At 35.2% G+C, this 18,000-nt stretch overlaps 1 protein-coding gene across 1 annotated transcript in view; it reads left to right on the plus strand.

Moving 5' to 3' along the window:
- Nucleotides 1-18,000, plus strand: part of TAFA5 (TAFA chemokine like family member 5) — a 390,119-nt gene that overhangs the window by 246,825 nt on the left and 125,294 nt on the right. Inside the window, exon 3 of the mRNA XM_086609873.1 lies at nt 17,816-17,965. Within this exon, the coding sequence (XP_086465999.1) occupies nt 17,816-17,965 (150 nt within the window). The remainder of the gene's footprint in view (nt 1-17,815; nt 17,966-18,000) is intronic.

The raw sequence follows: 18,000 nt of genomic DNA on the forward strand, positions 1-18,000 counted from the left end.
GCTGATTTTTTTCAGATTCAAGGTTGGAGTTTTTTTGGGGATAGAAGTAAACAGGTAATGAAACTAGTTCCTTAAGAATGCATAATATGATGAGAGTACTTTGGAGTGGAAGGTGCTGGATTGTTTGCTGCTACTTAAGTACAGAAAAGCTCAAGAGGGTCTTTTCAAATACTTAGTTTTCCACTTCTCTGTTGCTGTCTTTGGTAACATTTGAATCACAGGATGTTTCATATGCTTTAGAAATCTGATAGACTTTATTGCAAGTAAAGTATATCCTTATGGATATAAGGAGAGAGTAGAAAATGCAGAATTTGCTTTGTTTTCTGGAGACAGATCTTAGATCCCTTTCTTTAGGTGCCACTGTAGTTGACCGAGAATTTTTTCCTTAAAAGATTTATTTTAGCTATCCCAAGGATATTTCTACGTCTCCCTGGGAACCTGCAAAGTTCATCTTTTCTATCTCCTTCACTCAGTGATCTGTTTGCTGTCTCAGGATTTCAATGCAGCCTATCAATTGCTCCTTACTTAGTTGAAAGAAATGGTGTTGAATGTTGGATGAAGAGGGTGTGGGGTTTTTTTTCTCCTCTCTCTCTCTTTATTTTTGTTATGTTGGCCGTTCAGTAACTTTTTGGCCGTGACTAAAACTTAGTGTAAGAGAAATGGCATCTTCACATCAGTAACAGGCACTCTAGCACCAGCCCTCCACAGGGCTCTGTCCCACTTATCTGTGAACATTAAGGGATCGCCACATGCCTTCAGTCAGCTAAACTGCAAATACTTTCCCACCTTAGTCAGAGCAGAGAGTGTTAAATAGGCTCTTTATAGAATTTTGTTTGGCTTAAGATTACCTTTTTTATTAAATTACAACCGTGATAGTGATCAAACAGCATCAATTTCAATACAAAAAGCAAGTGAAAAGCTGTGATAGTTTTGTGTCACAGGCTTATGATTTCAGGGAGTTTGACATACTGAGCAGGAGAATTCAGCCTGACTTCTTGAAGCAGACCAGGCAGATTTCCCCAAAACTACTATGTATTTTAATATGAGAAAGGAGTAACATAAAATAGAAGTGTTTGTTGTTTGTTGGTTTTTTTTGGACGTGTCTCATCAACAAAGCCATTGCAACCCAGTTGCAGAGGTTGCTACTGCTTACTGGCTTTATATATGTAACTCCTTTAACCATGCTATGTTTAAACTACCCATTAGGTCCTAAGATATTCAGGACCATTAGTACCTGCTGGGTGTAAAGCCAAGGCAAATTCAGGGAACAGGTGATATGGAACTGCATATGAACTCTTCTTGGTGAGAAGGTGAGTCATATATGACCAAAATTTTTAAAAACAAATCAAAACAAATCAAAACAAACAAAAAGCCCAATACTGAGTAATGAACTGTAATTTCTTTAACATCAGAATTTTGTTAACATCAGCAATAATGTTAAAATTCTGTGAAATACCATTTTAAGCCAGTTATAGTTTATTTATTATAAACATATACCTCCACTGTAGGTATGCGATTTTGAACAGAAGGTAGTAGAAAAAATTAGTATTAATTATAAATTTACCTTGGTTTGTTTTAAGATGTCTGCAGAGGCAAAGTGAACATGACTTAGTTGTTCTTCAGTAAAATAATGGTGCTTTGATAGTAACAGTAGTAAACCTGCAGATTACCCATATGTAAGTTTTTTTCTTTTTTTTTTGGAGCGGAGGAAGACTGACTCTCTACCCCACCTTAAATACGTAACAAACATGCACACAGCAATCATGGGATTCCAAAGGAGGGTGGGCAAGAAAGAATGTCAGAGTGTTTATCATACAGCTGTGCCAAAAGTAAAGGCTGAATGAATGAGATGGAGATTAAAGCCAGTAGTCTGAGCCTGTATTCAATCACTGCAGTCACTCTGTTTGCCTCCTGCATGCTGATGAAGTGTCATGAATGGTCCCATGTACTTTCATTCCGATATATTTCAGGCAGTAGTGATTATTGCTTGTACTCAGCTAAAGCTTGAAATAACTGGCAAACTCTTTCAACAGAAGACCTCATCTTCTCTCTCTTGGGACCACTAACTCAAAAATGTGCTACTTATTTTAAAACTTAAAGTTAGGAAGGGTAGATACTTTATATTCATTTCTTTCCTTGATAATTTAAAGAAGAAACCACAAACTAAAGCCTGCAAACAATTCTGTTCCATAAATAATTATTGACTGGTTTATGAAGTCCAAATCCAATTTCTTCTATCACACATTAAACTGTTCTGTAGTTGGGTTACATGGCAATTTTTATAAAGGTTTTGCCTTTATACGTGCTGAGAGAATGGAAGCACTTTACTTCCTTTAAAAAAAAATCTCTAAGTGTGTTTTGATAAAATCTTTTGAAAGATATTTATGTAGTATTAAATCATTCCATGTTTGTGTTTATTTTAAGTGTTTAAACTGCAGTTTGTATTTTTCAGTAAGCTCAATCTTGAAAGGAAAATTAATGCACATTTGTTAAATAAATGACAAAATGCAGAGCATGATTTGAGTTGTAGATCTTCAGCATGTGCACTGAAGAATTCATTAAAAAATGCAGCAACATTTTTCTAGTGTGAATTATATGCTTCTCTGTAGGTTTCTATTTTTGGTCACCACAAGATGGCAAAAGCAATGAGCACACAAATGCAAGGACGAGTGAGTTTCATAATAATGCGTTCTGCATTCACACTTTATGCACATCAAGAGAGAATCCAAGCACAGCAGGGGTGACAATCACTCCAACAGTCTTTTGAAATCAAAGTACTTCCTTGAGAATGTCTTTCCAGCACTAATTACACTATTCTATTGTGGTTCTTATATTGTGCAAAGTAAAATGTTTACACTGTCACTGGATACAGCTCCATCAGTGGAAAAATGGAAAGTAAAAACTCATCAGATTATTAAATATATTTATTTTCTTTTAAGTTGTACTCGTTCTATTTCTTTGTGTTTAGGGCTGAAATATCAAAATCCGTGTCCTTTGTCACCAAGGGACTTTAGCAAAGATGCTAATTTTTCACCAACTCCAAGGAAGTCTCTTCACTCAAGAGAGCTGTAACAATGTGGAAAGGATCGGTTGCCTAGATGCCTTGAGGGGTTTCTCTTTTTTACTGTTATTTTGTTTGATTGTTTGTTTGTTTGTTTCCAGTCGTGTACTGATCACACAGTAACTACTATCAATGAATTTTTCTAATAAGAGGAAGGCAAAAACACTCAAGGCATTTCTTATCCTAGGATACGACAGGATATAATATGCATTTGTGTATGTTTCAGTGTATGGACATGCATTTCATGTGTATAAGATCGTATATACAATCTCAGTAATTGCCATGAAACTCTCACTGCGTAGGAAAGGATGCAACATATCAGTTATGTAATCATATTTAAAAGGAGGAGAAAAAGTGTTCTAACTTTATAACATTTGCCTGACTGTGCAGAGGTTTGTGTGAAGGGTTAAGCAACCAGTCCAATTATGATCTTTTATTCTTGTCTTTACTGCTAGGGTTGGTGAAAAGGATGATTGGTAGGAAGGATTGTCAGATGTAAGTGGAACAGGGAACCATTAAATATTCATTGTTGAGAATGGAGCCAAATTTCCCCTTCCTTGCAGTTCAAAGGCCTGGTTCCTCAATGCTTTGCATTTGTGTAGCCATTTACAACTGGGCACATTGCATGGGAAATAGTATTGCTGATCTAAATAGGAAAATGTTAGTAGTAATATACACGTTTTTGTGCGTAAGGTTTATGTGAACCATGCATGCATGTCAACTTGATGCTATATGTGTACATTAAAAGAGCCTTTCACAATCTATATATTTCATCCATATTTTACTCTTCTTTCCTAGTCGATGTTATCTATAATCCATCCATAAAACATATACATACACAGACATATATATGCATATATATATATATACACACACACAGAAGTGCCCATATATGTGTATATTTGCTATTTAAGCAATAATTTTACTTGTTGTGTCTTCTGGTTGGATACTACTGCAGATTTCAGTTATGTTGTCAAGCAATATTCCATCATGTCAGAAGTTTTTGAGTATGGAATATACCCTAACAATTTTAAAGTATACACATGTATATTATACGCTATACTATAGAATATTTTTATAATGCATATAGTTTTATATTTTCTTAAGGAGTTTTGCATCGTCAGAAATAGTTTATGTATGCACTTTACTCTTATTAAGAGTAAATGGATCTTTGGATCTTTAACTGAATTTGCTTTTCCAACAGTGATCAGCTTTGTTTGATTGAAGATATTAGAATTCAGGTATTAAATGGAACGGCATTGGAATAAGCTTATCTCATATCAACAGAGCAGTTCTGTTATGGTAAATTGATATTAATATATGAAATCGAGAAGCAGTAGAAAAGAGAAACTTCTATTTGAACTTGCTAGAATAGAAGTGGTGAACAAGATTCACATATTTTAAAGACTAAAGCACCAACAGCCATAAGCAAGCAGCTATGTATATGAGAGTGCAGATACAGTGTGTACTAGTGTATACACACAGTGTACACCAGTGTACATTTTTTGAATCATTTGATCATCGAATGATTTCTGTTGGAAGGGGTGCCTGGTGGTCATCTAGTCCAAAAAAGGTACAGAGACAATTGAGTTATCATACAGTGAATAGCCAAGTACGATGCTGAAGGAGTGTGCATTTGGCTTTGCATCTATCTCTGCTTCCTGATACCAGAGCACCTTTGTTCAGTGCTGCTGCCGTGACTTGTGGGACATTCAAAGTCACACAAAGTGAATGGTTCTTAAAATAGAGCTTTTACGTGGATACGAATCATTTGACAAATGTCCTTGGTCAGAATCACAGTTATTTAAGATGCAACACAAATTTGCCAAAGGGCTGGTCCTGGAAGTGTGGAGACTTTCTCATTATTCTCTTGAATTTTCTGTCTATGAAGTTAGTGGTAAAACTTCCATTGATTTTATTGGGAGCAGATCAGTCATTATGCAAAGATTCATGTTGTACAGACGATGTACAACTGTTTTCACTTAACACTACTGAAGGATTGTCATTCTTTAATTCATTAGATTTCAGCAAATTAGAAGACTGAGTTTTGATTAATGCTACAGTTCTCATAGCTTCATCTCTGGGCTACTGTGAGTTTGATGGTGGTGTAGTTTCACTGAAAATAGTGCTGTATCCTCCTGTTAACAAAAGCAAAATGGTTAACCAGTACAGAAGATATATGGCAACATCAGAAACTGAATCCTAGTCTTTTGATTGTCAGTCCTGTTTTAAACTAAAACCATGTAATTATTGTTTAATATATTCCTTCCTCTTAATGATAGTAACACAATCACTGCTTTCTGGATATAACCAGTCTTACATTTCTCTTGTAATGAGGTTAAGTGGTATTCTCTTCCTTATTGCAAAATGACTGTCTCCCTCTGCTGTTATCCTCCCCAGCATGAGGCCAAAATACACATGTGCGTGCATTGACATATACACACGAATAATGTGATGTGTAGTTACAGCTGTGATTAATCATTCAGTTCGCTAGCCTTAGTTGCCCCTTAGGTAATACACACTTGTGTTGGCCTATTTTCTCTAGAGATACCCTACCCAATCTTTGGTCTGAATGATTGGATTTGTCTTAGTGTCATAATGACTCTCCCTATACGATTGCTGTATAAATTCAGATTACCTATACCTAATTAAAATAACTTTATTTTGTTTGAACCTAATACATTTTGGATTTGAAGCATTTAGACAAAAGGTTATATGGCCTTTCAGAAACCCTTTTTTAATGAAATATTTATTGCCAGCTTTTCTGTTCCGATTCCTATCAGCTTATCCTCAGTTTTCATTGAAGCTGTTATATTGCCATTGGGAAAATTATAATAAGAAGGACAGGCCATAAGTGGTCAACATGACCGTGTATATCTCATATATGTACATGAATTTCTTGATGTCATTCAAGTTTTATTGTATCTGGTGAGTGCAAACATTCATTCAATAAATCTCTCTTTGCTGCTTTCTTACTCGTCGCTGTGGGATCATTCTCCTGTCCATGAATTTTATACTTTATCCTGCGTGTATACCATTACCACAGAAACACAGTATCAATAACACTGACCTAAACAACTTAAGTGTATTCACCAAAAGGAAGGCAGAAAATGTTAATGCTTATCCATGTTAATGGTTCTTCTTCAGCATTTCCTCTGGGTGACGAACAGGACTTAGTTATACTCGGTGCTCTTTAACTTAACAGTTTTCACCTTGTCGTCTGCACCAGAGAACTTCTGGTCAGTGCTGCTTCAGTGTGACCCATGGAGTTCATCAAATCTCACATCCTCTTAGTTTTTCTTCTTAGAGACTTAGCTGATGAAAAATGGAATATAGTTTATGATGATTTACTGTACACTTAATCCCAAATTTGAGAGGATAATTTAGTGTCATTCACCAGACACAGTCAGAACACTGAAATACTTACTACAGTCAATACTGTGGTGTTAAAATTCTAGCAAGTAGATGAGAACAAACAATGCAAAGCATAGCCAGTGCCAGACTTGGACCTGACTTTTTTGCGTATGGCATTCCCTTAGAAATCAGAGGGAATTCTCCTTACACAGGTGATTTCTACTTTAAAGTTTTTCTCTGAGTTGGACTAAAAGTTATATATTCTAAAGTAAAAATATTGCATCTATTGACTACGGTATCATAAAGAGCAGACTTACTGATTCACTCAATTATATTAGTATAATAGATACTGTTAAGAATCTTGGCAAATTGCTTATATCTTATGACCAATATGAGAAGCAATACATTCCAAATCATCTTCAAGGTCATATAGTACAACACATCCTTCTGTGAAGTATATGTGCATGCACATACGTGTGTGTGTTTATCTAAGTACGTATATGTTGTATTTAGAACACTGTTAACTACAGTCTATTCTGTGTCTTAGGAAGTGTATTTCAGGGTGGTACACCATGAGTGATAGTAAACTTAGTTCATCAAAATGCTGAGTGAAAACAGTGACAGGCTTAATTTTTGTTCCTTTTTATTAAGGACCTTGATCTGAGGAAGTATTATTTATTAGACATTCATTGCAAAATTGATAGCATAATTTAACTTTTTATTAGCTAGTAAAACTGATAAGCAGTACATAAAAAGATGTACCTTCTTATAGAGGGAATAATAATAATAAAAAAGGTTAATTTAAAGTTTTTTAAAAGGTCATCAGAGTAAAGACTTTTTAACGTTGCCTTCTATGGTATGAACACATACCTTGAAGTTTTGCTGCTGTCAATAGTTTGGTTTCTGTCTGTTTTACTGCACTAAGTCTAGGAGAGAATGGATTTGTACACTTAAAATGTTTTCAACTTTTCAGTGTCTTGAGATTAATTCTACATCTGGTGTGAACATACATGACATATATCTACTTTGAGTGTAAGCCCCTCTATATGGTGTGAAGATGAAATACTGGATGTTGTGAGTATGCAATGATTGAACACTTAGTTGTGTAAATGGAAGACATTGTTCCTGATAAATGGGACTCAGGAAGAGGTATTGTGTGTGTCTCTAATCTTGAGCCCTTTACTGATTTGTAAAAGTGGGTGGGATGACTGTAGTCCTTGTTCACTGCACTGTCTTTGGGCAGCCTTGGATATATGTAAGCAACTTAAAACTTCTTTTGCTGTCACCCTCCTCTGAGTTGTGCGGAAGAGAATCTTACTCCATAAATTGTTATCTTTTTGGAGGACCAGAAATGAGGATATAGAAGTCATGGATTTCATCCATGAAAACTTTTAGTTTCCGCATGCACCTGTTTCATAAGTCATTTTGAGCAAAACAGATTTAAATGGAAAATGCAGCAGTGAAGCTGGCCCAGATGGAAAATCACTCCTCAAAGTCTGGAGAACAGCAGAGAATAATAGCCAGCATACTCATGCTTCTCTGTCAGACTTGCGTAAAGCACTGTTCCCAGACAAGCCTTTAAAATGAAAGCCGTCACTCGAATTCATCAGTTAAGGAGTCTGTGAAGTTCACTTCCTGTAGTTGGTGTTTAACTTCGGTATTAGCCTGACAAAAAGGATGTATTTCTTTAGTATACTACAACTTTATTTTTTAACTTATAAGGCAATGCGATTATCTAAAACCCAGGTGACGTACCTGCAATAGTGAGGCTTGTGTGCTAAATCTATCCTCGTGCTCAGCATAGCACCTAAACGAGGGACGTCATTGCTCCATGCAGTAAACACGGAGAGGCAGGTCCCACTAAGGAACATTACACTGTTCTTGTGTGCTCAGTACTGAAACTCTGAGAGCTAAGCAAGAAGAAACAGCAAACACAGCAGATACATGCTATTCCGTTCTGATCCTTATGATGTGCTTGATTTGAAAATTCCTGCTAGCACCCGGATTAACTGAACCTATGCACCATAAACTTCCTTTACAGTCACTGCAGAGAGAGGCACTTCAAGAGGTGCAAATTCTGCCTGCTGAAGCTTTGGGCCTGAGGATCCTTTGTCTGCTCAAGATTCTCAGCATCAAACCCTAATTTGTGTTTGTCCATAATACTTCTAATTAATGTCATATATTATTCAGTGGGATTGTTTCTTCTCAGGCGTAATAAGACATTCAAAATTGTTGAAATTTGTTTCCTTTTGGATATCAGTACTGTGCTACTTCAGTGCCTCCATTTTTCAGTGTTTACTTTTGCAGTGTTACTATATTTATATTTCCCTGTGGCTATGTGTGAGCTGTTGTACCTATATGTTCTCTGTAAGTGCAGTACCACAGAGTACAAAGTCTTGAGAGACTATATTTCGTGTGGAGAATGTTTATGGACTCCTTCCATGAAAAAAACAGCGAAAGAATGACACAAACTACTAGAACACTTTCTCTGTTATCTAGTGATTTCAGGGTAAACCTACCATCTAGATAACCAAAAAATCCACTGCATCACAGTACCATCATTAGAAAGAAAATGGAATTTTGTGTCATAGACTTTTGCAAAAAAAAACCCGGAAGAATAGTTACAGGCAGTAGTCAAAATAAACAGGCTTATTTGGAAGAAATTATTTAGATCTGTTAAGAGTAAAGTGGATGATTTAGTGTGATCATGTTTGTCCTACAGAAATGACAGGAAATTTCCATCATTTGAATTTTTCATTCATTTATAGGTATGACTTAGCATATGGCATGTTAACAAGGCTGGATATTATTTGGTAGCAGTTGTTTTCAGCTGTGTACTTTGGCCCTCAGGTTTTCAAACCTGTCGCAAGCACAGAGTAATGACACAGTTCTTGTTGCATAGGATATAACTTCCTTCCTGGTGAATGGTACTTGGAAATTTGGGTTATTATTCCTGCAGTTTAAGAATGAAGACATATTGGCAAGATGTAACAAAACAACATTTCAGCATATTGATTCTCCTTTCCCATGTGACCACTACTGGACCAAATTTTATCCCCAATCTGCTGTTGAACCCAGGATTTTGCAGTGCAGATCTTGGTGCCAGTAGGAAGGGCACTTGCGTGATGACTTTTTAAAGTCTGTGTTACCTATGTAAATAGTTTTCAAGTCATTCTAGAATAAGGAGTAGTTTGATTTTAAAAAGGAAAACCCGAGAAGTTAAAAGTAAGGTTTACCTGTGCTGCTACATTATATGTACTTTTGATACATGGTTTTATCTGCATGTTCCTTCAAACTGATTTCATGCTCCCTGCAGTGACATATTTTGCTAACACAACAGACTTGTTCCTTCCCGACATACAGCTTCTGGCTCCAACAAATGTCAGTAGCTTTTTAGACAAACCTGTGCTTTTTATTCTTGTCTTTCTCAAGAGAAACATCAGCATTCCTCCAATAACATTTTTCCCCCTGTGGCTATTCTGTTTGTTTTATAAAGAGACTAGGTTTATTTTACATGTAGAGGCTGGTAAAGACATGGAAGAGTGTTTTTCTTCTTTCTTTTCCTTTTTTTAACAGTTTTAAATATTTTTAGGAAAGTCATAGAGTGACAGCCACTTTCAAAATTATGCAAATAAGCATAGCTTTGTTTAATCCTCAATTCATGCAGTTATTTCCTTCTCGTAACCAATGGAGGCCTCTAGAAGCAATTAACTAAACCTGCATGAAAAAGAGTGAACAGGAGGCCCTTGGAGCTGCAGATTCTCCTTGGAGGAGCTCTGTGTAGCTGAGATTTGTGGTTCACACTGACTTCACAGTGGCAGGACTTACTTAAAGAGAAAGAACTCAAAAGCCTTGTCATTTCACCTTATTTTTCATAGCATCCGTTTTATGGTTTCCTGAATTTGTAAGGTCTGCTTTTAAGTCACTATCCAAAAAGAGACATAGAAACTCAATAACTCTATACAAAAATCCAGAAATTACTAGGCTAGGGGGGGATATTTCTGTAATATTAGTGAAATCAACATCAGTTGGATTCCTCTGGTCATTTTTCGTGTGAATACAGACATACCTCAAAGATGGAAGCTGTGATCTCTGTCACCGAAATGAGGGGTGCAAGGGTCACTGGCTGTCCTGATGCTGCAGCTTGATGAGTTTCCAGCCTCCGTGCCGGAATCAGCAAGATCGTCCCCAGGAGATCTGACAGGGAAGGCCTGGCAGCCAGGGGAAACTGGGGCAGCCCATGGCCAGACAGGGCAGGGCTGCGGGGAGCTGGGACTGGCCCCGCTGCCACATCACTGGGCTGGAGGCTGGTGGCCCTGAGGGGCTGGAATTGGGTCCTGGGCCACGGGCAGAGTGAACCAGGCAGGGACAGGAAGGCCTATTGTAGCCCTCATGACCCTGACGTAAATTTCTCGCTCAATATTGTACTTCAGCCATGGTTTTCTTTTTCCTTCTTCTTTTTTTTTTTTTTTTTTTTCTAAAACACAACATAGCAAATGTGTTGGTTTTTAACTGAGACTGTATAAGATTTTGGGAAATGACATTGCTGTGTCCTAAAACCGTGAGATCAGTATGAATTACCCTTTAAAACACTGTACCAAACAGGAAAATTTATTTACAAGTAGATTCATATATATAAATGCCTTGCTTCCACATTTATTTATACAACCTTGACACGATTTTTCAAGCCTTTGCTGGTCTGGAATTCCCCTTTGTACCAATTCTGTTTGAGAATTGCCTTCAGAAATGCTTTTACTGAACTTTGGTTTTAAATTTATTTTTTTCTGTTATGCTTTTAATAATAAGATATAGGGGAAATGATTCATAATGATACAACAAAATATTAAGCAATTATGTACAATAGCAGTATCAGGTGCAATAAATAAGGACATTAGTCTAATTTGGGAAAAAAAGAAATCTCAAAATGAGTCTTGAATATATCTTGAATCTCCACAGACTATTTTCTTTCCTGTGCAACTATTTAGAAGAGTAGGATCTATCTTAATTAAAATTTATGGCTTATTTTAGAGTAGAAGGGCTGAAAGCTATTTTCCAGTCCTCCTAATGTCTGTGCTGTTTATGTGCTAAGTGGTAGCCTGAAAATTGCAATAAGATTAGTAATTACTATGGGGACATAATGTACTGTTTCGTTGCAGTGGAACTCTGAAAATACTTAAACTGACTCTTAAAAGTAGAAGACATTCATCATATTTTTCTCTTATTATTCATAAGTTCTACTTAACTGGGTTCTACAGTGAGTTTTGCTTCACAAAATGAGCACTAAAACCCCATCTTTTGAGACAAATTGTTTTCTTTTATACCACTAAAATCCAGAATCACTCCTTTTAAGATTGGGAAGCTGCAGAGGTCACGTGGAAAGGTTGGTTCCAGCAAAATATGGCTCTGAACCTGTAATGAAGTGAATCTATGGAAAGTTTTGAAAAATTTGGTCTGCTGCTTTTTAGTTTACTCAGCATCTATGGGTTACATAAGTAAATCAGGATTATCCAAATTAGTTACTTTTTGTTTCAGACAATGGCATTGTTCCGTCTTCTTCTACTGACAGCATAATCATAGCCTCAAGAAAAATTGGTAAAGACTCTTTTAAATGGGTTGTCTAACTGTACTCGCATGAAGAACTGCTTTGTGTCATCTGTTTCTTAAACAGCCGTGTTTGTTTCAATAGAAAGATACAAGGTCCAAAATTATATACGAAACACATGTTTTCAATGTCAGTGACTTTAGCAACAGAAAAGGGAAATAGCATATTTAATAGATTCTATTGAAATAATAATATAATAAAATAGTAGATTCTATTGAAAAATTGAAATGCCCTTGTGTCACATAAATTAAGATTGAAACAATGTTCTTATTTGATAGTTATTCTGAAATTGTGCTGATTCATTTGAACAGTTTTTTCCCACGCTGAGTTACAGAACCTGAGCAATTCTGATCTGTTACTTTAGATTAAATATGTTTTTCCAAAAGCTTTGTTAGAGTTGCTCTTTCTTATTTTATTTTAGTTAGATTTCCACAAATTTTACTATTGTAGCTTAAAAGTGAGTGTGGTTCTTTGGGACAAACCAATTCCTTGCCATAATCTCTCTTGTTCTGAACTAAAATTGAAAAGGAAAAGGTAATAGAACTGTCTGAAATTGGATGATGTTCAGTGTAAGAGATCTTCTTTCAGGACATTTTCTTTGAGGGAGTATATATAACAAAAAATTTCAAATTCCACTTAAATATATGATTTTTATTTTTTTAATTGAAATATATTAAAATATTTGTTATTCAGGTTAATGTCAAACTGCAAATCCTGAGTGACGCTAAGTACTTAAATTCCCCCTTATTTGAGTAGAAATTGTTGATATTCAGCTCTGCTCAGGAGTTGGCATGGCTCTGTTTGTCAGAATGACTTCAATATTGTAATAGAAAACTACTGAATGTATTCCTATGATCTGATTTTCAAACAACTCCTGCATTGTGTGCACTGACAAAAGAGTATCTGGATCTAGCCAAGATTTTTAATAACATCTAACTTGATGCATTTTGAACTAAAAGAGCTTGTGTTGCTAGGCATCAAATTGGTGATGCATGGAAAAATTGTTCACTGAAAGTATAATGCAAGCCTGCATGTACAATTCAGAAGTAGATATTCTGGATGAGCGTGAAATCTAAAACCCTGGAAAGACTCATATTTTTAGATCAAGTTTTATTTCCATTGTACTCGTGTATACCATGAGTTCATCACCTGATTTTATTTCTTTAAATGAATTTGAAGAAAAGTCTTCAGCTTTTCAGTATGCATAAATTAAAAATTCATAATAGCTATCACTTGCTTGCTGTAATCAATGTGGATTAGGCAGATTTTATTTTCTATTAGAGTACAGAAATATTTTCCTCCACAGAAAATTAAAATATTATCTGAGGTACCCTCCATGTAATATGAAAATATTTACTATTTGAGGATTTTGCCTACGACAGACAGCACAGATTTTTCCAAAGCTTTGTTCTTTCAGCAATGGCAAATAGTTGACAGAGGGCTTTTAGTAATACACATAAAAAATGCCGTTTACTTTTAAACTTTTCAATAACAAACTCTTTTCTTTCAAGAATATAAGTACTAAAAAATTTTTAAAAATACAATAGTTTTACCTTAAGATATTTTCTGTGCTAAATAAGTTTATAACTGCAAAAATAAATAATTTTATTGCTAAATAAGTGTATGTAAACTCACTGATTCTTACAGACTTCCATGAAAGTCTCACAGAGAACAATTTCAGAACTGATCATGATAGGACTTCATTCAGAAAATAGCAAAATAAGTGCTAAGTACAGCAATTACTGTAAACAAGTCCATGAGTGCAAACTAGAGGCCAAAAGCCGAATCCTGTTGTATTTGGAGTTGTAACAGTTATGGGTTATTTTGGTTTTGGTTTAGTTTGACTTACATTTTTAATTCAGAATCCTGTAGTTTGCCTTTTTTCCTGAAAGAGTTCCATATAGAAGCACGTATGCTTGTGACAGGAAAGAGAGAGAGGACATATCAATTGGCATTTTAAGAGTGAGATACAACATTTTAGGAGAACATTAAAGAACCTGAACCTTTTCTCTGTTTAGTAATCAGACAGTGGCAACACAAAATCAAAAAGCTTCCAATGAGGTCTTAATTACTAAAATGAATTTATAAAATAAAGATTTATAAAATATAAAATATTTATATATAAAAAATAAATATTGAAACAATAACAATAATAAAGAAATACTCATTTACCTGGAAAACTCGATGATGGTAACTCTGAAATAATCTTTGTGCTTGGTCTATAAAATAATAAAAAATGATATTTTTTTTTTGGAAGAAAGATTTTCAGACAAGGCTACATTGAATGAGTTCTCTGATGATATTTACCTTTTTTTTTCCCAAGGTTATTTGATTCAGATTAGAAGGTGGTGAATTACTTTGTGTACTGCAAGTACTATAACAGAGTCTTCATGACTGTTCCATAGACTGTGGCTCTTAATCTCTCAACTGGTAAAGCTCCAGTAAAACTGCATTTGTTGCTGCCTTGAGATTTCTTCTCTGTGCTTAGAAGTGAAATGGAGAGTGTTCAGAGACTCATAGATGAATGGCTTTTTTTTCATTAATATCTTTGAAAGATGTCACTATGTCAGCTTTCCTGAAAATGAAAGGTATTCTAGTTCTTGAAATTCCGTACTTAGAAGAGGTATATTCCTTTTGTTCCATCATTTTGTAAGTTGCATTTCCATATTAAATTGTTAAAAAGCAAAAGTAGCATACATGTCATCTAAGTAAGGTACTCCTGTAGACTCACCCTCTATTTAATGAGAGACAGAGAGGACATGCTTTACAACAGGATGACGCCCTGGAGATGGGCCTTCATAAACTTAACTAATACTAACTAATACTTTTCATGTAATACTTTCATACTAAGCTTAACTAATACTTTTCATACTTTACAGCCATCTGAAGCCAAATAACCGTTGATGTACACTATGTTGCAGTTCTCAATATACTTGCAATCTTGGTACCCTGTGACACAATGACCAGGGGGTACTTATGTCATATATGTGAGAATAGCTGCTGCAGCTCTACAATAACTTTTAATTTTCTTCTGCTATAGAAGCAAGAATGGCAACAGAAAAATGATCTTTAAAAAAAAATAAAATTCTATTAAACGTTTAAAGAATCTTTCCAATTTTCTCTTATTTTTAATAGCTGCACAAAATTCCTTGAAAGGCAGTGTGACATTACCTTTGTATAGCAATTGCTCTCATTTAGGTATCCCAGTTTTTGAAGTTCATAAAAAAAATGAGGTCACTATGCCTGGAAGCAATTATCTTGCCTAAAGAAAATAAACAGCTGAAAACAATCATAAAAAAACAAATAACTAAGTTGGCTCAAAATGAACCTATGCAGAACAAAAACTAGACAGGTTCAAAAGCAGACAAGATTATCCATAGGTGTTCTTACCTATAGTCAGTACTCGCATACCCTGGAAAGCTTTTTTTTTTTTTTCACAAATTATCTTGGCATAAAGCTTTATTGTTCTTTCTTCTCAGAGTATAGTCCTTATTCACCTTCACTGTGCTGTAAAACTGTTTCATTTCCACTGAAATGGGGTTTTATATAATGATCCACCTAGATTATTTGATTTACTGTGTCTTTTAATGAAAATAACGATAGTATAAATACTTACAGATAATGGAGAATATGGCAACCCCTACTCTCAGGAACACTTACACATACCTTATTTATGCTTCCACTTTTTCTTTGGTTTCCATTCAATTTCTGTTCTCAATGCAGGACTGTAATCATCATGTTCAAATGCCTAAGAGATCAAGATCTAAATACACCTCTGATTAAGTCTTTTTTACATGATCTACTAAGACAGCTGTGTTCCTTGGGAGCAATACATCTCCTGCAACCCAGAATGAAATATATTAGCTATGAGGGAGAAAAATAATGCTTTTTTTCCAGTTTAATGTTTCAATGTAGCCGGATTTTCCTTGTCCCTGTCTGGAAAATCATGTGCCACTATCTTTCTTGCTAAACCTTTGTTGATTTTGGAGGAAATGAAGAATAAACCCATATATAATAGAGTAAAAATCCTCTCATCAGTATGTTTATCCTAAGATGCTTTTATTAACAGAGTGGGTGGAAAAGGGTAGAAACCCAGGATTGACCGTAGCTTTTAAGTCTAGTTGCCAGCAGCCATTGAACACTACAGTGATAGAATTCACTATCGTGAATATCGTATCTGTATTTATAAATGTCTACTGTATATTACTTACATATATGTCATGTATTTGCATGAATTTGTAGAATGCCATGTTCCATATTCTTCTTTGACATCGTCAGTTTTACCATGTTGTAACTCGCTGCGTTGTAGGAGGCGCAGCACCATACAATTTAGGTGGCTTAGCAGTGAACCAGTCACAATGCTGTTGACAGCCTACAATATTTTCCTATTCCAACAGTTTCAAAACATTATTCACGCAATAGGAAGCATCGTAAGCTGGTTCTGAGAAGAATATACTGAGTAGATTTGTATACTGAATGGAAAAATGCAGTATACGTATTATAATTTTAGATTAAAATTAAATGTCATTCATATATGTTTCAGGTTTTTTGTTTTGAGGGGTTTTTTTAAGCTTAATGTTATTATAGATATAAAATTTCTTCTTTTTGTCTTGTTTTTCAGTATTTCAACAGCATAAAAATACTTTCTGTGAATGTTATTTAAACTGCATAACTTTTTTATAAATATAATGTTGCATTTGTTCCAATCTTAGTTTTTTTATGAAAACAAAATACAGTAAGCTTGTCATTTGCAGCTATATTTTTGCACATATTCATTTGAAGGGTTATAATTGATTGCCTACAAAGACAAAATCCAATAGATTTTATATTTACTACTGTGTGATAAAATCCAGAAATTATATGTAATATAAAGTGATAGCTGGGTTTGTTTTTCAGTCTTACTGTGCATTGAAATTCAATTATGTATCTTTCTTGCTTGTAGAAGGTAGTATTTTGGTATACAAGTAGCCTACTACTGGCTGTACCAAAGGAAGTGCATCATTTAAAATGTATAATGCTTGCCTCAGATGAATATTCTTTCTAAAACAATATTTTGCAACTTTTTGATTTACCTTTCATAGCATGGTTCAAATTCAGAATTAGGTGGTGTGCATTTCCTTGGTATTCTGGAAAAACTATTTATATTGAAGGCAGTAAAAAGGAAACAACGTTATTGAGCTAACAGGGCAGTGTCATTGTACTGTCATTTGCAGGATGGTTACATAGTAAATTTAGTGAAAGAAAACAGACCAACTGCTTCAAATATGAGTCAGGTAGAGAATGAATTACCGTTTAGTTTAGTTGAAGCATTAGCCAAATTACTGAAAAGCTGGTCAAACATTGGCATACTTTGAAAGATTTTTTTCTTTCAAAAACAACACAGAAAGCAGTTAAGACTTCATCATATTCTTGGATATGTGGGCAAGTTTTTTGTTTTCCATGTACTTTATCATTTCTTTTCTGAAAGTATGTAAAGAGTACACCATTTAAATTTCATTGCTGTAAAAGCAGATTGTTCCTTTACTTATCCGGCATAAGTAAAAGTAACCTGCGTGACCTCAGCTCTCTAGCTTTTATAGAACAATAATCATTTTCTGACAGAACCAGTTTGCAGGGTTTTCATATGTCCACCACAAAGAAAAATTGTATGTCATCTTGATTTTATTACATCCATCAGCTGGCTGCCCATTTGTTGTGGAGTGTCTGCTGTGACATAGGGCCGTGACTCTGTTCGGCTGTAATAGATTGCCTGTAGTGCATTCAGTGACTCTGGTACCTGTTGCTGGTTCTTTTTCCAGGTCAACTGGCTGCAGGTACATGTGAGATTGTTACTTTGGACAGAGATAGCAGTCAGCCCCGAAGGACTATAGCCCGACAAACAGCTCGCTGTGCATGTAAAAAAGGACAGATTGCCGGTACAACAAGAGCAAGGCCAGCCTGTGTTGATGGTAAGAAGCAAAGATCTATTCAATCGGTTTGTGCC

This window comes from Tauraco erythrolophus, chromosome 4, assembly GCF_009769465.1.
Source record: "Tauraco erythrolophus isolate bTauEry1 chromosome 4, bTauEry1.pri, whole genome shotgun sequence".
Taxonomy (NCBI): domain Eukaryota; kingdom Metazoa; phylum Chordata; class Aves; order Musophagiformes; family Musophagidae; genus Tauraco; species Tauraco erythrolophus.